The sequence below is a fragment of the Sceloporus occidentalis genome, unplaced genomic scaffold (genome assembly GCF_023333645.1).
Source record: "Sceloporus occidentalis isolate IW3139 unplaced genomic scaffold, rSceOcc1.0.p SCAF_1, whole genome shotgun sequence".
Lineage (NCBI taxonomy): Eukaryota > Metazoa > Chordata > Lepidosauria > Squamata > Phrynosomatidae > Sceloporus > Sceloporus occidentalis.
This window is the reverse complement of record NW_028316981.1, coordinates 104,182,582-104,210,577: the sequence shown is the minus strand read 5'-3', so window position 1 is coordinate 104,210,577 and position 27,996 is coordinate 104,182,582. Positions and strand designations below refer to the sequence as shown.

Sequence of the window (27,996 nt, the reverse complement as noted above, 5' to 3'; positions counted from 1 at the left end):
ATCCAGGTCAAGATGCACTCATTATTCCTTTGCTCTAGTTTTTCTAAACTCCAAGCCTTTATTTCAAAAACCATCTCTCTGGCTGACAAAGGTGACTCCATCTTTCTATAGTTTTTTATTTCAACAAGGAATATTTCCACCACAACAGAAACATTTATCTCATCTAAATGGCCAGCAATAATTTTTATAGTAAAGATGGTTTAATTAAACTCTAATCACAAAAACAATTAAGCCAAATTTGCTGTACTTTTAACTGGTCAATAATTCAGTAGTTGAATCTCACCAATAGACTTTTCCCTCTGTCTGTGTTGTTGTAATGCTGCATCACCCAGCTCTGTGCTGTAGGAATCAATCCAAGATCAATATTTTCTATGAGCTTTTTTTAGTTTTTCAAAGGCAAAAAAAAAAAAAAAAAGGGGGGGGGGAACCTAGCAGCTTGGGCTTTCTTTTTATGATTAGTCTTATCAAGCTAAATAACACCCCACTAACTCATTTGCCTTTTCTTGTGACTTCTCTGAGGAAAAGCAAAGGACATTGGTTACTTGTATAGATGGGAACTACTGTAAACGACAACTAAAGCAGGCCTATCAGACCAAAATTGATTTATGGATGATCAAATTAGGACAAAACCATTAGTACAGAGTGGATTTAATTGATAAGTAATTCATGCAGCACGTGTTTTGCAGCAGGAAAAGCATTCAAATGTCTTCCATGATAAGTTGGGTCCCTCGAAAGCCCCCAGACCCACTCTACAGGTTACCGTATATACTTGACTATAAGTCAACCTCATGTATAAATAGAGGGCAGGTTTTGGGCCAAAATTATGGATTTTTATATGATCCATGGATAAGTCAAGGATAAAACCTAGGGGCATATACAAGGATCTAAAGGAAGAAGCAAAGGAAAACAGTGCCAAGGAACTTAAAAAATTTCAGCAGTCATAATTCTTGTGCTTATACAGTGCACCCTTGTTTTACATGGGGGATCTGTTCCGGACACCCCCGCATAAAACAAAAAGCGTGTATGCTCAAGCCTCATAACTTGTAATGGGGCTCGTGCTCATGGTGGTGCGGGGTGGTGGTGATGCACGTGTGCCATGAGTGCATGCACCATTGTTTTTTCCGGTGCATGGTGCATGCACCCGCGTATGACATGGGCGCACTGTACTGAAGGCTGGATGGATAAGAAAATAGGGAGTGGGGGTGGGGTCAGTTCTTCTATAACAGATTATACTCTTACTTTTCACCAGGGGATGATTCCTCTTATAAAAAGAGTTAAAGTACAGTAATTACATTGAACTCAGATTTTTGGGGTCAATTTTTTCACTAAAATTTCTAGACTTATACATGGGTATATACAGTAGGTGTTGTAATACCACATGTTCATCCTGAAGACTGAGGTAGGGGATTTATCGCCTTCAGGCTGTTATAGTTCCTGAGTCTCACTTTGGCAAGCCATGAAAAAATAAAAAGAAACTGAAACCTGGCTACACTATCTGTAAAAAATGGCCTTGGAGTTGTTTTACTGAGCACTTCTGACTTGTTCTATTGGCAGCCTAGTGCTGCAGTGGCAGCTTTTCTCCATTCCCCATTGTAGATTTATGGCTATGCATAAATTTAAATCTAGTTTGAACATTAATTTAGTTCTGATATGTTTTACTTTGTGTCCCTGCTTTGCTTTTGTGTTCATGGAAATATAAAAAATCTAAAATACTTGGTTGCTTAGCAAAGAACCAAAGTTCTCACAGCCCTGCAAGTTTAAAACAGTCTAGTTTAAAGTTTTGTAATGTGAAACACAATCCTTTGCCAATTTATTCAGAGGAAAGAAGAATAAATACCCTAAAGGCAGAGATAGTCCTTCAAGATATCTGGAAGATGGGACCAAAGTCTAAACAAAAAAAATCATTTATGTTTTATATACATCTCATACACATAGCCTGAAGGTAATTTTGTACAATATTTTAAGTAATTTTATGCATGAATCAAAGTTTGTGTACACTGAAGCACCAGAAGGTAAAGGTGTCACTATTTCAGTTACCCATTTAAAATGTTTTGGTTTTTGGAATATTTTGGGTATTCCAGATAAGGGAGGCTCAACCTGTATTCTCTAAATTTCCTGCAAACCTCCTCTTTCTTTCATACCAAACAGATATTATATTGGCAGTTTAGAAATGAAGGGTGGAGAGGTAGGTGGCTTTGTAGGGTCACTAGTTATATCTAAAATGCCCAGCACTTTTTCTGCAGAAAGACTACCCCCCCTCACTCTAAAACTGTCATGAAAATACTTTTCAGCATTCTACTGAGATTGGGCTCACACATCCCTTTTAAGTGTTAGTGACCAATACAACATGAACAGGTCAGTTTATAGCTGTAATAGATGTCAAAGGTCAGACATCGTAGGCAGAACTCACATCATGCTTCTTTCTCTGAAATGCAATGCTATTCAACAGATATATCAATTACTGAGAAATGTGTCATTTAGCAAGGGAAGAAACAGGTGAAGAATACTTAGTTATGAAGGAACCAAGAAAGATTGGTTTGGGATGACTGATCAAACTTCCATGTTTGGAATAAAAATATTGTTTCATGTGGCACTAATATTATGAGATTTAAAATAGTCTGTCTGTGTTTGTATACATGAGTAAAAGAGAGACACAAAACAGTTTTTATTTTTATTTTTTTTTTTTTTTAAAACCCACTTAGCTCTTATATTCCTGATAAGGAACTCAAAATAAGTTATAAATTGCAGATTGTTATCATTCTGATTTCCCCCTGCTATGTTTCTTTTTATTTGTTGTGTACCTTCAAATCCTCTCTCACTTATGGCAACCCTAACATTAACCTATCACAGTGTTTTCTTGGCAAGATTTGTTCAGAGGGGATTTGGCATTGCCTTCCCCTGTCCCCCAATATAAGCAGGTAAAATAATACCTTAGCAAATTTACATTTGTTCCCTTTCCTCTAATAAATTTATCTGTAAGCAAAATGTTTTGCCAGAAATAATACTTTTTGTATCCTATCCAAAGGAATTTGTAAGATGAGCCCTGGGGTGTCCTTTTGATACATTTAGTAAAGATGTATAGTTAAGCAAATGCTTAAAAGTTTAATGCTTTTGTGCTAGATATTATACAGTAAATAGAGCTGCAACATTAAGAGGTGAAAGACCCAGCATTAAGAATTTAGTAGATTATGATTGTAGAATATGGTCCTTCTGCTGTTTGTAGGGTGTCGTTTTATCACAGAAGTGCAGTACCTACTATTGGAAGAAAAGAAAAAGCTCTGTTGCATTTTGTTTTGCAGGACAGAATTCATACAGAAAGGAAGGATATCAATAAAAGGAGCAGGGCTGCTGAATTGTTTCTTGGAGGTTTTTGCACAAACCTTTTTAAATCAAGGAGTCAAAAGGGTAAGTGCTTCAACTTTATAATTTTTTAAAAAATATGTTTTAAAGATTTTCTTGTCTGCTACACTTCATGAATCTCCATTTATGATTTTTCTCCTAAACTTTTGTCCAGCAATTTCAGATGATTGTGAAAGGCAGCTCCATGTAGAAGAGAGTCCTTTATACAGTCCGTCCTTGCCTTACGCGGGGGATCCGTTCCGGATCCCGCCGTGTAAGGCAAATTCCGCCTATGCTCGAGCCCCATTGGAAACAATGGGGCTCGTGCGTGGCGGCACGGCGGCACGGGAGCACACGGGGTGCAACGGGCACACACGCCCATTCAATTGAATGGGATGTGCCACCCCTTCAGCCCTGAGCACGCCTTGTGGCTTGAGCGCGTATGCTCAAGGCCTCGTATGGCGCGCCCGCGTATGGCGCGGGCGTGCTGTATATTTAGATTTATAGCCTTAAGTGCTGAACTTATTTGAAATTTCATGCTGATGGGGATGAAGCAAATGTCTGGAAAGCACCCAGACACCAGTGTCTGTGAGCAGAATTGAGGCAGGCATGGGTTACTTCATATGGCTTCCCTACGACTCCCTCCTATCCTGTGTGAACGGCTTCAGTTATTGTTGTTGTGTGTCTTCAAGATGTTTCCAACTCCTGGTGACACAGATTTGTTCAGAGGAGGTTTGCGATTGCCTTTGCCTGAGACTGCAAGCATACGACATGCCCAAAATCATTCAGTGTGTTTCATGGCCAAGTTGGAATCGAACCATGGCCTCCAGAGCCATAGTCCAACACTCAAACCACTACACCATGCTAGCTTTCACTGAACAGCTCCAATACTCAGAACTTAATTCTTTCTTTAAATCCTTTGAATTGTGAATGAGGAAGCACTTGCTTCATTTGATGATCTAACCTACTTCACAAGACTGTTTTGAGCCTAAAACTGTTGAATGAAAAATAATGTGTACCCTTTAAGTCCTTGGAAGAGTGGTGAAATAAAAATGTAATAATAACTAGCTAAATAAATAAGCTTTTTATTCAATAGAAAGTTCTGTACAGGGTTATTTAGGGTTATTTGCTTTGATGAGCAAACTAAATTAAAGATGAAGGTGATTTCTTTCATTCTTTCTTTTTACATGGTGGTAGGAAATCTAGGTCTGGACAGCCAGTTGAGAACTGCGTGTTAGTATTTAAGACAGGTTGGACAAGTGGTAGGGATTCTGGTCACTTAGGCCCTGTGCAGATTGACAGTTTGGGCCAGGTTGGGGGCAGAATCGAGGCGTAGCATCTTCATGACACACATCCCAGCTCTGGCCCCAGGGTGGTATGACATTGCATGGCGTGTGCCATCACAGTTCTTTTCTGGCGCATCTGTGCAACACAGTCCCGAAGGAGAGGTATAAAGCCACAGCTATTGTGCCCTTTCCAGGGCACAAGAAGCAGTGGCTCCTTTTCACGCCCTGGAAAGGCTAGATCGGGGCCGTGGCTTGCAATTGTCGCCGCCCTGATCTGGCTATTAAAGGGGCGGCTGGAGGTCACCCCTTTGGGGCTATCTGAATAGCCCCTTACATTGTTTTGGGTGGGGGGGGAGCCTGTACAGTCTGAGGGAAGGCCTTCACAGGCCCCAAAATGAGAGAGGGGCTCAGAAATTAATCAGTAGCATCCACAGTTGTTAGGGTGTGTTGGCTATTTGAGGGAAAAATATTTTTTTTTTTAAATTTTTTATTCAGAAATACATCTTTACATCTTCATTTACAAAAAAAAGAAGAAAAAAGAAAATCACATAAAAAGACAAACAAGCAATACTTTAAAATCTCCATACCTAACTAGTATATGCTAATAGTTACTGTCCTCTTCATAACTTATTTTTCCTATCTCTTCCACAGACAAATCCATATTCCCCCAAATATTTCTTTTATCATCAGACTAACTCTTTTAACAGTATTTATACATTCTCCATAGACTCAAAAATATCAAACAATAGGATTTCCACCTTCCCTATACTATCTTTATTTTCACTTACACCCTCCGTATCAGACTGTCCTATTTATTTACAGAATTTGTTTGTTTTTTGTTTTTGTTTTTTCCACCCTCTGAATATAAATATTCCATGGATCCCATTTCTTATCGAACTGATTTAAGGTATCATTGCCTATTATTGTTGTCAGCTTATCCATTTCGAAGTATTCGAGCACTTTCAATCTCCATTCTTCAATCGTTGGTATTTCTTCTGATCTCCAAAATTTAGCCACCAGAACTCTTGCCGCTGCCGTCAAATAGAAGAGTAATTTCTCATTTTCTTTATCCAGGTCCTTGGTGTCTGTCATGTTCAAGAGATACATCTTTGGATCAGCCTTTCCTATACTTTTTGTCTTAAAAATTTTTTTAATCTCATTATGAATTTCTCTCCAATATATTTCTAGCTTTTTACAATACCACCAACTATGTAAATATGTCCCCACCTCTACTTTACATTTCCAACATTTGTTCTTATTATTTTTAAACATTTTAGCAATTTTAAAAGGGGTCATATACCATCTATACATTACTTTATATAAGTTTTCTCTAATCATTATACTTGGTGTATATTTCATCTTTATCTTCCACAATTTTTCCCATTGTTCCAATTGTATTGGTTCTTTGATGTCCCTTGCCCATTTAATCATAAATTCTTTAATTGTTTCCTGTTCTAGTTCCAACTTTCTAATTGCACTGTATAATTTCGCGATTTTATGTCTAGGGTCCTTAATTATTTTTTCCAAATCCTGATCTACCTGTCCAATCCCTGATTTTTTCTTATCTTCAACAAATCTTTCCTTAAACTGTCTGTATGTAAACCAGCTACACCTATATCCTTCTTTATTTAACTCCTCTTGTGATTTCATAATTCTATCTCCATTTTGTAATTTAGTTATGTCCTCATATAGCACCCAGTAATTTTCCTTCAATTCTTCTCTTTTAAAGAAGGCTTCGTTAGGTGAGGTCCATAGTGGTAGTTGATTACACCATTTTACCTTATATCTATTCCAAATTTTATATAAATTTTTCCTTATAATGTGGTTTTTGAAGTTCCCATCTACTTTAATTTTGTCATGAAAAAGATAACCATGTAATCCAAACTTTAAATCCACTTTCTCTAAATTTATTACCCTCTTATCTTTTAATTTAAGCCAATCCATTACCCAATCCAAAACGCACGCGTGATAGTACCACTTTATATTTGGGAGAGCTAATCCTCCTTTATCTACCGAATCTTGTAATACCTTACTCCTAATTCTTGCTTTTTTCTTATTCCATATAAATTTGGAAATATCTGTCTCCCATTTCTTAAAAGGTAAATCATTAGCGATTATTGGCAAATTTTGGAAAAGAAATATTAACTTAGGTAACACCATCATTTTGATAATTGCAATTTTGCCCATCCATGAGGATCTTAGCCTGGTCCATTTTTCAAAATCCCTTTTAATTATTTTCCATGTTTTCTCATAATTATTACTAAATAAGTCTATATTCTTCGCCGTTAAATTTATCCCTAAATACTTCACCGTTTTGACAATTTTGAATCCCGATTTTTCCTGCAGCAGCTTTTTTTCCTCATTATTCAAATTCATAGTCAAAACACTGGTTTTTTCTATATTTACTCGGTATCCGGCCACTTTACCGAATTTCTTTAAAGCTTTAATGATCTGCTGATAATTGTCCAATGGGTTTGCTATTGTCAGGACTAGGTCATCAGCATAAGCCCTTAATTTATATTCTTCTCCTCTTGATTTATATCCTTCAATTAACTGGTTATCTCTTATATTTATGAGTAATATTTCCAACATCATGATAAATAATAATGGAGATAAAGGGCACCCTTGCCTTACCCCTTTATGTATATTACACGATGATGTCATTTCTCCATTCACCAAGATACTTGTTGTTTGTTTATCGTATATAGCTTCCACTGCCGTCTGGAATTTTTCTCCCGCCCCCACATAGTCTAACACCCCAAACATGAACTCCCAATATATGTTGTCAAAAGCCTTTTCGGCGTCAATAAAATATAATGCTAATTTTTTGTCAATTCTTTTTTCATGGATTTCTATTAAATTCAATAAGTTCCTAATATTATCTTTTATCATTCTTCCCGGAAGGAAACCGTTTTGATCAGGATGTATCCAATTCTTCAAAACTTTTTTTAATCTTTCAGCCAATATTGAGACAAATAATTTATAGTCGGAATTTAATAAAGCAATAGGCCTATAATTTCTTGGGTTAGTCAAATCTTTCCCCTCTTTTGGAATCAAAATTGTATTGGAGTGAGTCCATGTTTGGGGTATCTTACCTTTTAATACCTCGTTCATTATCTGGAGTAGAGGATCTCTAACACTTTCTTCACCCGATTTATAAAATTCATTAGGGAATCCGTCTGGGCCAGGTGACTTTCCTTTTTTACCTCTCTGTATCGCTTGCGACAACTCCTGTTTAGTTATCGTGTTATTTAACAACTCTTTCTGCTCCTCTGAGAACTTTTTCAGTTTAGTCATCTTCAAATAATTCGTTATCTTTCTGTCTTTAACTATTGGTTTCTTAAATAATTCTGTGTAAAATTTCAGAAAGCAGTTCTTAATTTGCGTTTGATTCTTCATTATCCGACCTTCTTCCTTTAACATACTTATCGTACGTCTAGCCTTCTCCCTTCTAATTTGATATGCCAGAAATTTTCCAGGTTTGTTGGCAGATTCGAAAAATTTTTGTTTTACAAATTTTAGTTTTTTGTCCATTTCTTCCACCATCAATATTGAAATTTGCTTTTGTATATACTTAATTTCGTTTAAAATTTCTTTATTTTCAGGGTTTCTTTTTAATATTTTTTCTCTTTGTTCTAATTCTTTAACTAAAGTATCTATCCTTGCATTCTTAAATTTCTTTTTTTCGGAAGCTTTCTTAATTAACCACCCTCTTATCACAGCTTTAAATGCATCCCATACCGTCTGAATTTCTGGGCCTTTATCTAGATTCTCTTTAAAATATGTTTGTATATTTAGGTTCAGCTCTTTCACTAATTGCTCATCTTTTAATAAGTTCGTATTTAATTTCCAATGAAATTCTTTATGTCCCGTTTTTATTTCTATTTGAACCGGGTTATGGTCCGACCAAATTTTTGGTAATATTGTTGCTTTGTGTACTCCAGGTAGTAAATGTAACGAGGTTAAGATCATGTCTATACGAGACCATGTCTTGTGGGGATTAGAGAAAAATGTGTAATCTTTTTCTGTTATATTCATTGATCTCCACACATCATTTACCACCAATACCTCCATCATGTTAAAGAATTCTTTTGGTAATTTCCCTTGAGATTTTTTTATCTTTTTTTCTGAAAATCTATCTATACTGGGGTCCATCACCCCGTTCCAGTCCCCTAACATTATAAGTGAGTCATATTCTAGTTCCAAAATTTTTTCTCTTAATTTCTTATAGAACTTACTCTTCTTTTCCAATGGGCCATAAACTCCTACCAACAACCATCTTTGATTCCTATATCTCAACTCCACTATTATATAATGCCCCTCCGAATCCTTTACTACTTCTTTTACTTCCCACTTCTGATTCACATATATTTACAACCCCTTTTTTCTTTCCTTTAGCCGCTGATATAAATTCCTGGCCTAACTTCACGCATCTCAAGTGTTTTGTGTCTTTTTGTTTTATCCTAGTTTCTTGTAGGCATATCACGTCTAATTTAAGTTTTTGCAAGTAACTAAATACCTTTTTTCTTTTTTGTGGAGTGTTAAGCCCTTGTACATTCCATGATAATATTTTTAAATACGCTTCCATTTTTATGTGTCTATGAAGTATCTCTTAAACCTTATATTCAGACACCAAGGATTCTTTAAGCTCTTTTCGAAAAAGATTTTATTTAAATTCTTGATATAAAGGGAAAAGTTCCCTTCTTATTCTCATAAATAAGAAGGAAACAAAAAATTAAACTTTAAAAAAGAAAAAAGGAAGAATTCTGATTTACTTTCAGGCGAAAAAATTGAAAAAATTGAAGACAAGATAAATTGGCAGGGGTTTGGCTCTCTAACAGATAGGGAATCTCAGTCTTCTACTCTTGTTCAATTGCTGCGGCAGCACCTTTTTCATAATCCAATTCCTCTCTCCTGATTCTTTCTTCCTCCAATAAAAATTCTTGCGGTTCCAAGTCGGTGAAGGATTTATCCGAGAGGTTACGGTTTAGTTCTTCTTCACTTCCTAACTCCTCTTCTTTATCATTTAGGTCCACTATTAAATTATTCAGTCCTTCTTCCCGGCTATTATTCTCTGATTCTGTTTGTTTTCCTTTATTTTGTTCTTTATTCCTTTGTGATGTCTTCTTTAAGAAGGCTCTTGCTTGGTCCGGGGAAGATATCTTTGTCCTTTTTTTATTCCACCAAAAAATGAGACCCTCTGGAAGATCCCAACGGTATGGAATCCCTTCTTTCCTGAGGAACGTCGTCAGCACTATATAGTCTTTTCTTTTTCGGAGAATCCGTCCTGGGATGTCTTTCAACACTTTCAATTCCTGATTTTTATATGTAAAGGGGGTTTCATTATGCTTAGTAAGGAATAGGTCCCACGTACGTTTTCTCACAAAATAAACCGCCACGTCGCGTGGGAGACACTTCTGTTTAGCAATTACTGAGTTTATTCGAAATAATTTATCAATTTCTTCGTCAAAAAAAACTGGGTCTTTTTTCAAAAATTTTGCAATTTCCGTTATTAATTTATCTGCCAAATCTTCATTTTTCTCTTCTGCCAAACCTCTAATTTTAACACATTTTTCTCTTAATTTCTGTTCCCAAACCGCCTTCTCATCCAGTTCTTCCTCTTTACTGGAAACAACTTTTACAAATTCCGACTCTAACTTTTCTGTTCTAAATTCCAAAATTTCCACCCTTTGTTTTGTTTTTTGGTTGTCCAACATTAATTTGTCTACTGTTTGGCTAATTTCCCTCAAATCCGACCTTATCTCTTGTTTAATTTCTTTTTTAAAATTGTTCATCTCCTTAGCCAAATTCGCCGACAAACTTAATGATAAATTCTCAATTTTGTCCAATAAGAGCTGATTCATGTCTGGGCTCTTGGGTCTGTCCACCGACAACTTTCTTTGGGCTTGTGCCTGTTGAATTGCTTTTTGAGATTGATGTCTAGTGTTCATATTGTGCAACTATCACTTCTTCACCTTCAATATCTATTGAGACCCTCACCTGTCCTCCTTCAGTCCTCCTTCAGACCTCTCTTTCCCCTTCTTTCTCCTTCACTGTTCCGCTGACTTCCGTTTCCTCTCTAGCCCGCGTCTTCCCTCGTTTCTTATCTCTCGTTGCCCTTCTACCGTCGCTGTTCCTCCTCTTCTTCCTGTCTCAATGACCTTCTTCTGCTGTCGCTCTATTCCGTGTTCCACGTCGTCTCTCTTTCTCTCACTGCCCTTCTTCCGTCGTCGCTCTATCTTAACTCGTATCCTCTCTTCCGTTCTGCTACCCTTCTTCCGCTGTCGCTCTAGCCTTCGTCTTCTCTCCTCTCCCTGCCCTTCTTCCGTCGTTACTCGGCTTCGTTCCGCCTGCTCTCTTCCGTATCTGCTGCCCTTCTTCCGCTGTCGCTCTAGCCTTCGTCTCCTCTCCTCTCGCTGCCCTTCTTCCGTCTCCACTCTACTTCGTCTCGTATGCTCTCTTCCTTTAATACTGACCTTCTTCCGCTGTCACTCTAGGCTGCATCTCTCCTTCTCCTTCTTCTCTGGCGACTTCTATCGTTTGTTTTGCACCGCGCCTCCTCCTCCAATTCGTCTCCGCCTCACCACTCCTGGTCCGCCTCTCCCTTCCTTCCCGTCTCTCTATCTCCTTTTTCTCTCCTGTTTTTTTTTAACTCCTCCGCAGGGCCGTCTCTCTCCTTCTCCAGTGGCTTCTCTCCCTCCTACTCACAGGTGAGTTCTCAAGGCCAAATATTTTAACTCTTCCTTTACCAAATCTCAATTGTCCATTGATCCACCGCTTTTAAATTTCTTCACCCGTAATATTAGGGGGGGAACATTCCCAATAACAAGTAAAAGAAAAAGGACAGTCAGTTAGCACTTCGGATTCAATCCTTTACCGCCTCTCCTCCGGAGTGGTGCCTTATTTCTTTCTTTCTCCTCAAAGACTCCAAGTTTAATTAGTCTAGAAATCTCTGCCTCTCTCCTGCCCCGTTCTAATGGGCTAATTGTAGTTGTTATTTCTCAGGAAAATGGATGTCTTCTTCCTTTAACCTTCTTTGTGTTTTAACACAAATCAAGCTGTTGGTGTCCCTGTGCGGTCTAGCCGCTGTTTGCACAGAACGAGCGTGGAATGCTCTACAGGTCCCCTCTCCCGGTTTCTTCCATTCTCCCACGTAGCGGGTAGAACTTACTCTGATTTCTCAGTCCCGGGATTGGATTGGACCCTCCGTTGAGCCCCCTCCGATTCCCCCCACATTCAGGAGGAATTTCTCGGCCCCCAGAATCTCTTCTTAGGGGTCAAGGCTTCGTTCTGACCGAGACGTCTCCACAGCTGCCTTGGAGACCGTCTTAGCGGGGCGCCATCACAACCGGAAGTTCTAGGGGGAAAAAATATTTTTAGCCCACACAATTGTTTAGGATGCCAATCCTGGGGGATGCCAACACCATTGACCAGTTCAGTTGAGGAGGCTTCTGGCCACTGGAATGTTTGGTACATCAGCACCATCCCTGTTCTGTCTCTTTGGCCCAAATACCCAAGTAGAACATAGTGCAGGTTTGCTCACAGAAGTTACTGATAACTTTTGTAAAAAATGGCCTCTAATTTTGATATACAGACAATTTAAGGTCTGGAAGGAAAAACAGGAGATATAAAAATATAAAGATTTAATTGACTATGATGCAGTGACACAGCCTCTGTGAACTTATGACCCAGATAAATGGCTTGAGTCTGCTTTAGTTTGAGTACTCCTAGATTAGAATTGATTTGCACTGTTTTATAGATCAAGTTTAGCAATCCAATAAGATTTGAAAAACTTGCTATTGATGATAGCTAATGTATTCTGTCATTATTCTTTTAAAAATCCTTTTAGAATATGAGTTTTAACAAGTGAAAAATTTAATGGCTAAATGATTCAAGACATTGGAGAAAATAATCCAAGAATATCGTTGGCTAGAGCATGATAGTTTTCTTAAATTATGAACATCAGAATATTTTAGGGTGTCGTCCAGATGGAACATTGCTGCTGCAATCTTATGTACACTGTTTTCTTTTTAGTACCAAGCTAAATTTGTCAGTTAAAACTTTGTGTTTTCAACTGGTAAACAGCTATTCTTCCCTGTGTGTTATAGTATTTAATGGTTTGTGTTGTGTTTAATTGTAAGGTAAATTCCTAATATTTACATATACAGAGATCTTTCAAGATGTGGAAATGAGATGAAGCCTATGAAATCTTTAAATAGATATAAAATGTGTGAGCAAGCAAACATAACAACTTTATTTGAAAGGAATATTTTGATTGAACCTTTATTTAGCCATGTCCAGTTAAACAGAATGATAGTGCTGGCTTAGAACTACCCTTTCTTCCATACCCACTTTGTAAATTTCCCTCCTTCTTTCCTGCTTTAGCCCTTCTATCAGACAGTTCCCTTTAAGACAGCTGTGCTGTGAGGAAGAAAGAAAAAGCAATTGTCATACTGTGAACATAATTGAGTCAATAAATAACACTTTAAAATGCCCAAGGAAAATCTCAGAGTTTTCACATGTCAATTAGTGCTCTACTTAGTAAACAGTGGCAAACTTAATTTAGACGGATGGGCTGTGTTAGCCCATTCCCACTTCCTGTGGAGATAAAGGAGGAAGAAAAGAAAAGCACTATCCTGAATTATTTTTTATTATTTTTAAAAGCAAAGTTTAGTCCAATTTTGTGTGCAAGTTCAGTGCTACTTTGAAAACTACTGCCAGGTTTACAAACTCACAGGAGAGGATTACAATGAAGACAAAGAATTTTACCATTCCATTTATTTCTCTTTTTCCTCAGCCTTGTCTGTGACTCGAGGCAATTTACAAAAATTAAAAGAAAAAAAAACGTGAAAGTGACAATGTATGAAAAGTCGAAGGCTTTCATGGCCAGCAGCCACAGATTTTTGTGGGTTTTTCAGGCTATGTGACCATGTTTTAGGAGACTTTCTTCCTGACGTTTCGCTAGCATCTGTGGCTGGCATCTTCAAAGAATGCTTGCCTGGAAAGGAGTTGGGTATATATATTGTGGGACCTGGAAAGGCAGGAGTGATTTGCATGTGTATTGTTCTGTTGCTAATGGCAGACCTCATGGTGGGAGGATATGCAAAAGAGGATTAGTGTCTGCTTGATTAGTGCTCATTGTCTGCTGGAATACCCCTGACCCTGGGAGATTTCTCATTTGCATTTGTTGAGTCTTCATTTTGCTATTTTTTTAGGACTGGTAGGCAAACCTTGTTTACCTTAAGGGTTTCCTCTTTCCTGTTGAAATTGTCCAGCTGTTTGTGGATTTCAATGGCTTACCTGTGCATCCTGACATGATAGTTGTTGGCATGGTCCAGAATTTCAGTGTTTTCAAACAGTATTTTATGCCCATGATGTTTTGTAACATGTTCTGCTACTGCTGATTTTTCTTGCTGACCCAGTCTGCAACAAACTTTTACATGGAACACTTTGAAAAGCAAGCCCTGGAACAGCACTGAAAAAGCCCACAACTTGGTTCCAATACATGGATGACATTTTCACCATTTGGAGCCATGGAGAAAAAGATCTGGCTATGTTCCTGAACCATCTGAACAACATCCACCCCAACATCCAATTCACTATAGAAAAAGAAAAGGAAGGAACACTGCCATTTTTTGATGTCCTAGTCATCTGCAAACTAAACCAACGTCTGGGTCACACAGTATACAGCAAACCCACACATACAGACAGATACCTTCACAAGAACTCCAACCATCACCCAGGACAAAAAAGAAGCACACTCAAAACACTGGTAACTGAGCAAAATGCATCTGTGAACCCCACTTCTTAAAAGATGAACTGAAGCATCTGGACTGGGCTCTACAGGCGAATGGTTATTCCAGCTCAGACATCAGAAGGGCTGCCAGGCCAGGAAAACCCAGAGAAGTGAAAACAAGCAGCCACCCAAAGGGAAGGTATTTTTACCATACATCAAAGGAGTCACAGACAGAAGAGGCAAAGTGGTGAGGAAGCACAACCTTCAAATGGTTTACAAACTGACAAAGAAATTCCAGCAAATGCTTTGCTCAGCCAAGGACCAGAGAGACCCTCTCACAGCCACAGGAGTTTACCGCATACCATGCAGCTGCGGACAAGTCTACATAGGGACCACCAAACGCAGTGTGCAAACAAGAACCAAGGAACATGAGAGACACTGCAGACTGGGCCAGCCCGAAAAATCAGCAGTAGCAGAACATGCCACAAACCATCCTGGGCATAAAATACTGTTTGAAAACACTGAAGTTCTGGACCATGCCAACCACTACCATGTCAGGACACACAGGGAAGCCATTGAAATCCACAAACACCTGGACAATTTCAATAGAAAAGAGGAAACTCTTAAAGTAAATAAGGTTTGGCTACCAGTCCTGAAAAATAGCAAGATAAAGACTCAACAAATGCAAATGAGAAATCTCCCAGCAGACAATGAGCACTATCAAGCAGACATCAATCCTCTTTTGCATATCCTCCCACCCTGAGGCCTGCCATTAGCAACAAAATAATACACATGCAAATCACTCCTGCCTTTCCAGGTCACACAATATATATACCCAACTCCTTTCCAGGCAAGCATTCTCTGAAGATGCCAGCCACAGATGCTGGTGAAACTCTTCTAGAACATGGCCACATAGCTCAAAAAACCTACAAAAAACTATGTGATATTTTCTGTTCTTGAGGCAGATCTAAAACATCAGTAATCCTGAAATTTCCCTCCTCACTTTTCTCCACTTTGCTCCCACCCTCTAGAATGAAGATGCAAGACAACCAGCCACATCTTTACTATCAGCTAAAATGAAAAAGAGCACAGGATTAAAAACACACTGGTTGCCAAAGCACAGAGGTCCCCAGAGGAACTTTGGTTCTTGGTAGTAGTTCAGAAAGGAAGCCATCCCTTCTACCACCCAAGTGGCAAGGACATCCTACCTGAACCAAAATGTGTTCCCTGAGTAAAATGACGGATGTTAAAAAACCTAAGGGAAATAAGGCTTCCTAGTAACTTTATGTCTTTGAGTGATTTTCCATTCCAAATTCTAATATAAAAGCCAGTGCTGTCAGCATAGCACTTTAAAATGCCATATTCCAGACCAACTATTTTGTCAGTCTAGCCCAGTATTCTGATCGGCAGAAGCTTTCTGGGTCTCAGTCCAAGGTCTTTCCCATCATCTGTTTCCTAAACCTTTTAGCCACAGATGCTGGGAAATGAAGATGGAGCTTTATATATGCAAAACATTTCTAAATCTGTACTGAAATATGTTATTAGGAGGCCAATAACATTTTTAAAAAGTTAATTACATACCAGTTAAAGCTAAGATAATTCTTCCTAGCGCTGTAAATAGCCTGAATCTGTCTAGATGCTCTCTAAAAAGGGATATTTTTGAAGGTTGGATTATCTGTTATCAACCACGGTAACATTTAGATATATTTTCTCTCCCCACAGGGTATTTCAATAATGGAGAAACTTTTGCAAGAACAGTTTGGGAGCCCATTTTTGTAACATGGAAAAGTGAGTAGTCATACTCTGTTTCTGTTTTCATAATAGTGTGAAAATTAAAATTACAAAGAAGGTTCTAAGGTGGTATCTAGTGGTATCAGTACAAGGTGTTGGTTATTACCTACAAAGCCCTACATGGTCTGGGTCCAGTCTCCTCCCATATAATCCTTCCCATACACTCAGTTCCTCCGGGAAAAATCTTTTACATCCAAAAAAGACCAGATTGGCGGTGACCTCCTGGAGGTCTTTTTCTGCTACAGGTCCTAAAGCTTGGAATGACCTGCCGGAAGAGATTTGCCAATTATCCTCATTGGAGGCTTTTTAAAAAGCGACAAAAACCTTTCTCTTCCGGCAGGCCTTCCCTGAGTGATAACCACCCAGAACCGATTCTATCTGTCCTTCCTACTATATCTCCTCGTCATTCGCGGATTGTAGAATAATCTTGTAATGTTATGTTGTATTGTTATATATTGTAATCATGTTTTATGTTAATTTTATAGTTTGGGAGGGAGGGTTAGGTCAGGATTTTGTGGGTTTTATTGTTTTTATATTGTGTATCATAAACTCTGTTGTTACCCACCTCGATCCCCAAACAAAAGAGGCTGGATATAAATAAATATTTTATTATTATTGTTATTATTTATTATTACTCTGCTAGTGGGATGTTTCTATCATTTTGTTGTGGCACACAGTGAGTTGAATCTAATTCTTGTTCTATTTTTATAAGAACTTGTGTAAACCACAGTGCAAGTGTTCCCACAGTTTCAGATGTCTTCATTGTACTTGGTGTTGCTTTAGTGCGTTGTTGCATTAGCTGTTTCTGGAAACTGCCTTGGGTTCCACTCTGGGAGAAAGGAGGCATATCAATGAAGTCAACAAACAAACAGTGACAGACCATCTCCTGTATTTTTTCCACAAGTGTTATATGGGGTACAGCCACTGGATTTTTAAAAGGTTTTTTCCTTCAAATATTGTTCATATTTATGTTCTACCAGTAGTTCTAAAAAAGAGAACAAATTGCTATTGGTTTGGTTTAGAATAAGTGTTCAATAAAAATTTTTTTTGTATCTTTCAGGAGGAGAAATCACCATGCATTTAAAGTTTATCCACAGCAATAGGTTCTTATTACCAACTCTGCTTCCTGGTGAAGTTAATTTTATGTGTTCATTTAACAAAGAAAGAAAGACTGAGTGAAAGAAGACAATGATCTACATACTACTTTAAGTAACATAAGCAGAACGACATCATTCTGTTCCCAGGGTGATAATGGAGAAAAAAAGTATATTTTAAAAAATGCATAGTGTGAACTTGTGCTCTAATCTCCAAAGGTTTAAGTGATCACAGAAAAATGGAAGGCCACAAAGCCTTTGTTTCTGTGGAGAGACTTCTGTCAGCCAAAAGGGACAAAGTTTTCCTCTTATTTTAATGTCTGGTTACACAAGACAGATGATCTACTCCATAGAAATGAAATTGAAACTAAGATAATAGGTAGTATGAATTGATACTGGATTGTCAGAAGGGTACTTGGCAAGTTTTCAAGATATTTTTATTTTCAAAATTCTGCTACTCTGCAGGGGAAAAATGCTTTAAAAATCCACCAGTACTATTCAGGTCTTTCATGTTTGCCCATATATCCCTGTAAAATTTGAATAATTGCAAAACTGTATTAACTCTCTGAGTCTGTAAAAGGAAAGAGACTTTAAACATTTGTTTTTTAAAAAATAAAAAATAAACATTTCTTAATGTTGTAATTCAGTGAACTTTTTTTTTAATTTAAAGAGGACAATCTTGTTAGGTCTTTTCTGCTGATAAGTGAATAGGTGGATTTAAAGAATGATAATTATAAACTCCCCTGTAATTTAAAATGTAAGTGGATTTTGGGGCTCAGTTCCTTTTTTTTACTTGAACCTTTTATATCTTTTACAGATTATATTGTTAAATCATTCAGTCTACAAAAGTGTAAGCCTTTTATTTGGCTATTCTTATCTGTACAGCTGAATCTAGGAGAATACAGTCTTGCAAATAAGAATTGAAATGTTGGCATCTATAAATTATCTCTTTATTGGGATAAATTAAATGAACATTATATGGATAGCTGACATACTGGGAGGACAGTTAATATCTGCTTAGAGCTAGTAACTGCCCTCCTTGGATAGACATGGTAAATATGATGTTATCTGTTGTGTGATGCTTATGTAAACACTTAGTGTTAGAGATGTTTAAGCCTTGGTTAAATAAAATTATGTTCTGAAATACAGGTTGAGTATCCCCTATCCAGAATTCTAAAATGTGAAACTTTTTTCATGGATAGCAAAGGTTATGACATCTTTGTTTTCTGATAGTTCAGTGTACACAAACTTTGTATCATGCACAAAATTACTAAAAATATTTTATAAAATTATCTTCAGGCTATGTGTATAAGGTGTATATGAAACATAAATGAATTTTGTGTTTAAACATGGATCCCATCTCTAAGATATCACATTATGTATGTATATGCAAGTAAAATATTCTAAAATCCAAAATAAAGTAAAATAAAATGTTAAAATCTGAAATCCAAAACACTTTTGGTCCAAAGCATTTCAGAGTCAGTCTGTAGTAAGGAAGATTATGTTGTTTTGACATAAAACCATGTCCCTTTCAACCTTGTCACCCACAGTTTTATGAGGGAGATTGCTAGTGCAGGTGGGATTAAATTTAGATTTACCAGGCCCAGCAGTTATGTCAGGTCATTTTTAATTCATTTCCTTCAGCAGGAAGCCAGCCTAACCAGTCACTTTGACAGCTGGCTAATGGGATTGAAAAATGTGCCAGCTGCCTTGCTGGTTGCCTCCTCTTCCTGCTCCCTTTCATTTAACTGTGTTGGAAAGAGAAGGGCAAGTGTTTCTCAGATGTCTTAGTAATGAGTAACATGCCTGGTCTTCCTTTATCTCCCCACAACTTACTACACATCAGGTAGGTGTTTAAACAGGGACCAGTGGGCAAGGAGGATGATTGAGGACTATATAAACTGAAATGAAAGCAATGTGAGGATCTGACAGTGTATGGGAAAGTATACTCAGAGGCAAAGCAGACTGCCCCTTTGTGCTGGCTTGGCGGGTGGTGTCTAAGTGTGGTGTTTATATGCCTCAAACTCTGACACTGCCCCCATGCCTCCAGGAAGTTGCATGGCTGACTGCACATGTGCCAGCATCATAGTCTTTCGGTGGTTTGCAGAAACACTGAAAAGAAACACAGTATATGGTTGCCACGTCCCCAATCCAGCTCTTTCAGGGACAGCATCATCCATATCATGCCCCCCTTCAGGGCCATCTGTTTCGCCCCTCAATTTTGTTTTTTAAAAACCACTTTATCCCCTCATCCAACATCGTTCAAGAACATAGAAGAAGCAACTTTCATGTCTTTGAGCCACTAAAGGAGATTGCAAAGAAGTAAATTACCTTGTTAACCAGACCAGACTATATTTCATTAAGGTACCAAAGGTTCCATACTCCTGTCATTTCATAATGAATCATAGGATCATAGAATCAATGGATAGTAGTGAATACTTTTGCAGGATGGATGCTTGTGTTCTTGCAGACCATGTGAACAAAATAATTTATTTAATATTGCTAGCCGCAAGACAGAAGTAGGGCCCATTACAGATAGAGGTAGGTGGAAGTCAGACTTGGGTCCTGCTGTTTTTCAGATAAGAGATGGTGCTTCACTACTCAGCAGATAGTTATTGCTAATTTAGTACCCAAATGCTATGACCATTTCTGAAACAACTTCAGATTATTGAGGACTCTTATCATGATATTTATTTATTTATTTATTTATTTATTTATTTATTTATTTATTTTCTGCCTATTCCCAGAGGAATCAAGGCAGATTACAGCAAAAACTATAATAATAAAATCACATTTCAAAATCACAATATACATGATGTAGGGAGAAACATGTCCCTAGCCTAATATCCACTGCTGCTGGCAGGTGGTTATGAGGACAGGTGAGAGGGGCTCTGCTTGCTTCCTTTCTATTTTCTGAAATCTGATGAGTAGTGCTTAGTACCACCACTGCAATCCTTCCACAGTGTCCTGTTGGCTCTCTAAGCATACCTGGGACAGGATACTTTTTGTTAATGTAGAAATTTTCCAATGTTAAATGGGAAAATGAGGGAATATGTGTCCTTCCATTTTCGATTGCAGCCCCTATCACCTCTATTTAGGGTTGATGGGAGTTGAAGTACAACAATTTTTCCATGAGTGTGGGGAGGGCTTCCTTCAAACTGGGTCTGACACCTCAAATTACCTGTCAATCAAAATCTACCACCTCAAAGAGGGAGAGCTAGTCCCACCTCCCCGATTGTGTCCTGCCTTGGCTGCAAACAGGACAGGGTTTAGTGCTCTGGCTAATCTTGTCTGGATTGTGAATTTTGGAGATTATAAAAGTGTATTCAGATTTAGGGCTGTAGAGTTACCTGAGTCTGTCCATGCTGTCATATCAAGTTTGTTGATTGAATGATCTGTGTGATAATGTTAAGGTTAACCATATTGCACTGTAAAAAAATCAAATAAAGTAAGATAGTTATTTTTTAACAAAAACAAACCATGTTTCTCATTAAACATATACATATCTGAAGATATTTTTTCCTTCAAGATATTCAGAGGTTTACATCAAAGTTAACAACTGGAGTAATCCTTGCAATGTTGTTGTTGATGCTGCTGTTGTGGGTCTTCACCCTGAGGCTTTGCGATTCAGCACAGACCAACATACAGATTAACATGTAAATCACTCCCTTCCAACCAAAGGTCACACAGTGTATATATAGACCTCACTCACGTCCATGCCTGCATTCTCTGAAGATGCCAGCCACAGATGTTGGTAAAATGTCAGGAAAAAACTCTTCTAGAACATGGCCATATAGTCCAAAAAACCCACAAAAAACTATGGATGCTGGCTGTGAAAGTCTTCAACTTCACATTGGTCTTCAGGTTGTTTCTAACTTATGGCAACCTGAAGGTGAACCTATGATGGAGTTTTCTAGGCAAGATCTGTTCATTGCCTCTCTCTCTGGGAATGCAACTTGCTCAAGGTCACCCAGTGGGTTTCCATGGTCAACATTCAAGCCTCTACATTATGCTTCATCTTTCCTTGCAACATACAACATAATACAAAGCATGGTAGCTGTACTGTGTGGAGCTGTTTGCCATGGGGACGCCTCCCACCCTAATGACAATTCTAGAGTATGGAAGCATAGTGATATGAAGTTATGGCGATTCCTCCTATTATGAATGTGATTGCTGTGGTTAGTCCCACGCTATGCTGCATGCATCAATTAACCGCTTAGGTGTGTTGCATTTCAATATGTTCCGGTATGTATGTTCAACATCACTGGAACACAATATCATAAATTGTTCCACTTACGTACTACCGTGGATCCTCCCTATACGCGGGTTTGCCATACGCGTATTTGAGCATACGCGCATGGCAAACCCGGAAGTTGTTCCTAATGGCGGTGCGCGTGCACGCGCGCCGCCATTAGGAACAAAGTCCCTCTCCTCCCCTCCTCTTTTCCCTCCCTCCCTCCCTCCCTCCCTCCCTCCCACCTACCTACCTACCTACCTACCTACCTAAACTAACCTACCTTCCCTCCCTCCCTCCCTCCCTCCTTACCTGTGTCGCCGCGCCGCTGCTGTCGCCGCCGCCGCTGAAAGTGGCCCGGATGCAGCCTGGAGGTCTCTTGGCCTCCAGAAGCAGCACCCAGCCGTTTTGTGGCGGCGGAGGCCGAGGCCGCGAGGGAGAAGAGGCTTGGCCTCGTCCTCCTTGCGGCCTCGGTCTCCGCCACCGCAAAATGGCCGGCTGCTGCTCCTGGAGGCTAAGGGGCCTACAAGCTGCAGCCGGCTCTTTAAGAGAGGCGGCGACCAGGGAGGAGGAGGCCAGGCCCAGTTCTCCCTGGTCGCCGCCACTGAGGAAGAGCCGGCTGCAGCCTCGAGGACAAGGGGCCTCCAGGCCCAGCCGGCTCTCCTTCGGCGACAGAGACCAGGAGAAAGGGGCCTGGCCTTGGCCTCCTGGTCGCCACCGCTGAGGAAGAGCCGGCTGTAGCTTGGAGGACAAGGGCCCCTTGTCCTCCAGGCTGCAGCCGGCTCTTCCTCAGCGGCGACGACCAGGGAGAACGGGGCCTGGCCTCCTCCTCCCTGGTCGCCGCCTCTCTTAAAGAGCCGGCTGCAGCTTGGAGGACAAGGGCCCCTTGTCCTCCAGGCTGCAGCCGGCTCTTCCTGAGCGGCGGCGACCAGGGAGAACGGGGCCTGGCCTCCTCCTCCCTGGTCGCCGCCTCTCTTAAAGAGCCGGCTGCAGCTTGGAGGACAAGGGCCCCTTGTCCTCCAGGCTGCAGCCGGCTCTTCCTGAGCGGCGGCGACCAGGGAGAACGGGGCCTGGCAGAAAATTCTAAATACTTCACAAAGCTACAAATCTCAAGATGGAGATTTGTTTGGAACCATGATGATTAAAGTAGTGTCAAAGTGCTATAACTGTAGTGTGAAAGAGCCCTTGGACACCATATCCCATGCTTGTACAAATTACCTAACAGAAAAACATCTATAGTTCACCAAGTGCTTGAGACTATGTTTCTTTTTTTCTTTCTTCCTTTTTGCAGTGCTGGGCAGATAACTGGCAGAAGCTATAGATGGGCCACTGCATACATATTTTATATTTTTAAAGGCCTTCACATAAGCAAATATACCCCAAAGGAAGTCCAACAGTGCTAGATGTGGCATAGGTTTACAGCCTCAGTTCTATTCTCTTCCCCCACCCTCTGGGTGGAATCTTTTTCTTTTGGAAACAATAAAGTTCTCATAAAGTGGGGTGTCAAAAGGCAGTTCTCTTTTGTCAGAGAACTTCCTGTACTATCATTTTTTAAGTGGAGTGGTTAGACTGTAGCATGCAATTATAGCAGTATTTAACATTACTGAAGGAAGTGACAACCTGTCATGTCATAGAGTGAAATGACAAAATGAAGGGATCCTGTCCATTGTAGAACACATCAGGAGTTCACAGATGAATAAAAGAAGTGGAGGTACATAGCTCTGAGGGCAAGATTTTCAAGAACTTTTTTTAAAAAATGGAAGAAAGAAGCCATGTGCTATTGGAAATGCCCACCTTACAGAACATGGCAAATATATTACTTGAAAATTGGATGAGACATCTGAAGGACAAATGTGAGGCATGACAAGCAACTGAGGCAAGCTATTAGAACTGGGAGAAGAAACATTAACAATATATTGCACTCAGTCATTTTCATGTGTATATAATCCTTATGATCAAGTCAGAGCCCTCAAATTAGGAAAGCATTAGGTGCCTTCATATTTCCATAAAATTGGAAGCACCGGGAAGTACATGGCTAATGAATACACACACTTTCCTCAAATATATCAGTATTTCTCCATTATGCTGAGGAAGTCTCAAAAGATGTATGGCTGTCTAAGATATAATGGCAGAATCTTCTGCACCCTGCCAGCTCTGGTATCGTTATGGTTGCTTGCACGATAGGCCTCACAATTTAGAAGATAGTGGCTCTGTGTATAGGTAATCACACAAGAGCAGGTAGCTAAATTTAGAGTTAGTAGGTCAATGCATCTATGGGATAGTTTGCACACCTGATAGCAACTATCAAGAATTTAAAGAGCAGATTAGATTTAAAATAATGTCTAGACAAGGCCATTATGTCTTATTTGACTGGTCAGGTGGCTCATGGCCCTAAACTATGGCTTGCACTATGGTATCTCTTGAAACTAAAGGTCCAAGCTTGGTATCCATTAATCTGTCCAACCAATGGGACATCTGTCAGAAAAATGCAGGCTCTAAATCCTCTTCCTGCCTACAGTCCCTACTCCCCCACCAAATCTGCTCCAGAGTGTTAGGATATGATTTGGTGGGAACTGGTAGGGGAAAACAGTGGGTGGTAAATGGGAACAGCCTTCTCATGCAACAGGGCTTTTATTCAAAGTTTGAGCCTCTGGACTTTTTCTTTCTTTTTTTTTTAATAAATTTTATTATTAAAATACATAATATACATAATATATTACAAAACAATAAAACATGATAACAGTAACAGTACATACAGACAAACATACATAACTAGAAAAGAAAAAAAACAAGAAAAAAAACATAAATTTATCATGACTATACATTAAGCTCTAGTCTTATTATTCTCCTAACAAGAGTTTATGGATCATAATACATATAATATAATAATAGATATCCTTATTCATTCTTTATCTCTCTCTTTACCTTCAAAGCACCTTATCTTTACCTTCCCTTTTGACTCTTCTTCTACAACCCTCCTTCCTTTAACTCTTCCCTTCTATCTCCTCTTCTCCTACCTACTCTTGCCTTCTTTCACTTACCTTACCCATCAAGTTTGAGTTTAATGGATGCATTTTGTTGTTGGAGCCAACTTAGTGCTTTCACACAATGTTGTATCCAAATTGCCACAATTCTGTGTTTTCTCCCTTCCAAATCTATTTGTGTGTGTGTGTGCTCCAAAATATTCTGTTAGTTCATTAATGTCATTTTAAAACCACTGGATCTTTGCGATGCAAAAAGGTCATCCTGAAGCTGCAGTATATCTGATAAATATACCTCCCATATCATTTTTTTTTCAGGGATGTTTCTGGTGCTTGAGCCAGAAAGATCTTCCCATAATGTATAATCTATAAGGCATTTTTATTATTAATAGTAGTAGTATTACTATTATTAGCAGTATTATTATTATCCTGGTACACTAATGTACAACATGATGTATTTGGTTAGGGCGTTAGACTAAGTCTCTGGAGATCAGGGATCAAATTCCTGCTCAGCTACGGAGACCAAGACACAACCCGTCAGCCTAAGAGTAAGGCAATGACAAACCTCCTCTGCATCAGTCTTCCCAGGATAGGGTCCCATAAACTAGAGTTGACTTGAAGGTACATAATAACATTTTTTTTAAAAAAAAAATTGAACTTACTATAGGGACTGTAAAAGTCCACTGGAACATTTGTGTTGTGCTGTAATACTGGCACAAAGACAAAAGAGTATTAAAGGGGTACTTCAAAGTCACAAACCCAGCAGCATGGTGTGGGCAATGGTTATTTGAGGTAACATCTTTTGAGATGTATTTGTATGAATAGTTATTACCTATTCTGTCATAATACTGTAATGTAGTCAGAAAAATGGGTGGTGGGGAGGGAGAGTAAGGGACCTGATCATTCTGTGTGTCCAACACTACAAGGAAGATGACATTGGGCAGGCAATAGCAATAGCAAGTACTGCTTAAGCACTCCCTAAGCAGTTTGCTATGTGTAAACTAATTGCCCGCAACAAGCTGGGTATTCATTTTAGCAACCTTGAAAGGATGCTTGGCTGAGTCGACCCTGAGCCCCTGACTGGTACTGAACTCACAACCTTGTGGTTTGTGAATGAGTGACTGCAGTACAGGCATTTAATCACTGCCCCACCAGGGCAGCTATGATGGGTAGTTTGACAAGAGCAGGAGGAGCGAAGAGTCAGCAAATGTTAAAAAAAATGTAGTGGAAATCAGCAGCAAATTAAGCCAATGCCAGAGAAAAATATGAAAGAAACAGATAATGGCCAGGATCCTTTCATGCAATGTTTCCCAAACTTTGGTCCTCCAGATACTTTGGACTTTAACTCCCAGGGCCCCCAGTTAATTGGCCAGCAGTCAGGAATTCTGGGAGCTGAAGTCCAAACCATCTGGAGGTCCAAAGTTTGGGAACCACTGCAGTGTAGCAGATGCATAGCTATTTTGTCATGGATTCGCTCCATCTCCTGCTCTGACCACAAAAACATACTTTAAAATCTAGCCAACCATACTGAGGGACAGAGTTCTGTGGCACTAAGAAGCAGGGGACTGAAGGGTGATGTGTCCAGCCTGTTCCCATCAGTGAGCTGTGGTTGTCCCAGCCAGAAGGAGGGACTCTGCAGGTGTCTGTTGCAACTTACAGTGTACTACTGCTTGCTGGTGAGAGGAGACAGAACAGATCATCCTTTAGTTCTGTATTCACCAGCACCACAGAATTCATGATGCATCTGGCTTGATTTTAAGATGGGTTTCAAGGACATTTACTATTGTGGCAATGGTACCACAAACCTAAATGTGAATAAGAAACATTTGCAAACTTTTAGACCCAACTTGCAACATCCAAACTGACCTGCAGGATGCTACCCATTGTTGTGGTTTTAAAAAAAAGCAGGAAAGAAAGGTGCTGTTGTAGAGTACATACATTGTTGTCATGTACCTTTAAGTTGTTTCCAGTTTATGAAGAACCTAAGGTGACCCTATCATGGGGTTTCTTTTGCAAGATTTGTTTGGAGAGAGTTTGCCATTGCTTCCGCTAAGGCTGAAAAAGTGTGGACTTGCATAACATCACCCAGTGGGTTTCCGTGGCAGAGTTAGGATTCAAACCTTGGTCTCCTGGAGCCATAATCCTACACTTAAATCAGCCATGCTGGTTCTCAAGACATACTTATACAGTATGCACACTATTGAAAAAGCCCCTAGATTGGAAAAGAACTATCCTGGAATTATGATGGGAATTGTTCCTTCAACAAGTCCTTTGTAGGTCAGAAATTGAACTGGTCAATACAGAATAGGACAGAAGAAATATTACTAGTAGAAACATGGCATGTCACTGAACTATATGGGGAAAGTAGAAATCTGCATGCAGGAAATATATTTGATTTGATGTAGTCTGTCTTTTACAGTTTGCATGGGTGAACTTTTAACAAGCAAAAAATTGGGCTAAATTAAGTTTTAGGATCCATATGACTGCAAGCGCCTTTCATTTATTGGTCCAAATCAATTGCCTGCTACTGCAAACTCCATGATTGCTTTGTCCTTCAGTGAGCAACCTAAATTGCTTTCCTGTTTTAACGGTACCTCTTTGCATTTGAGCAAATGGCATGGAAATCAAAGAAATTCTAGTCAACAAGGGCAGAAGGAGCCCCTGAGGATGCTACAAAGTGAGTTCAACAGAAAATAAAAGATCTGACAGATGAATTCCTGAGGGTAAGGTACTTACAAAGAAGACTGGAGCTTGGTGGAAAGAGAGGTTACATTTCTCACAATATTGTTCATAGTTAAGTGTTTAAAGGCTTCCTTCTGTGATATTTTTTTCAGTTAAAAGTGCCCCAAATGGTGGTAGCATTTCTTGGGAACAAGCAGCAATGTTAACGGAAAAATGAACATTTGGGGGAATCTGCATTAGATGGGATAGAAAGACAGAGGAGGGAGGGAGAATTCCAAGGACATGCTGAAAAACCTCTAATGTATGATTACCAGATGAGTTGAAAATCAAGGTCAGGAGGGAAAGAACTAATGGATAATTCTAGCAAAAGGAAAGGTTTTATAATGTTCCCATTGTAATATGTTTGTGTCTTCACTGAGGAGTACAACATAAACAGCTGACAAAAATATCACTATGACATATGTTGAAAAATTCTAAACATCCCTAAAATGAGAAAAACTTTCCAAACATCTCTTTATAAATAGCATAAAATTGTGTATGCCTATGTATCTATCTCAGGACCTGTCTACACAAAGAGAAAACATCAAACTCACCCCAAAGCCAGCACTGGCAGTCCTCACAGTGTAGGGCTCTTTCCGGAGAGATATGGCAGTTTTAGCCCCTTAACTCAACTTGGTTCCAAACTAAGCAAAGTCAGGCAAAAGTCTGATGTTTTCCAGAAACCCTGGAATGACTACAGGTTCTTTTGGTATGTGGACAGTTAGACTGGGTCCAGTGTTGTACCATCCCTCTTCCCTGTGCTGAGCGGCACAGAGAAAGGGAATGGCTTGTTTTCAGAGCTGCCACTGCTGCT

At 39.3% G+C, this 27,996-nt stretch overlaps 1 protein-coding gene and 1 long non-coding RNA gene across 3 annotated transcripts in view; one reads left to right on the top strand and one right to left on the bottom strand.

Annotated features, from left to right (window-relative positions):
- The window catches only part of PRELID2 (PRELI domain containing 2), a 47,660-nt gene extending 27,700 nt beyond the window's left edge, over positions 1-19,960 (top strand). Inside the window, exons 5-7 of the mRNA XM_089531219.1 lie at positions 3,300-3,405; positions 16,084-16,149; positions 17,213-19,960. Of these exons, the coding sequence (XP_089387345.1) occupies positions 3,300-3,405; positions 16,084-16,140 (163 nt within the window). The 3' untranslated portion in view covers positions 16,141-16,149; positions 17,213-19,960. The remainder of the gene's footprint in view (positions 1-3,299; positions 3,406-16,083; positions 16,150-17,212) is intronic.
- Positions 218-27,996, bottom strand: LOC149321910 (uncharacterized). Of its 2 annotated transcripts, none has more exons than XR_016281833.1 (3): positions 27,737-27,996; positions 20,597-20,674; positions 218-339 (listed from the first exon to the last, which is right to left on the bottom strand). It is a non-coding gene; the product is annotated as an uncharacterized LOC149321910 (long non-coding RNA). The 2 variants fall into 2 exon arrangements; XR_016281832.1 differs by lacking the exon at positions 218-339 and adding an exon at positions 16,910-16,981.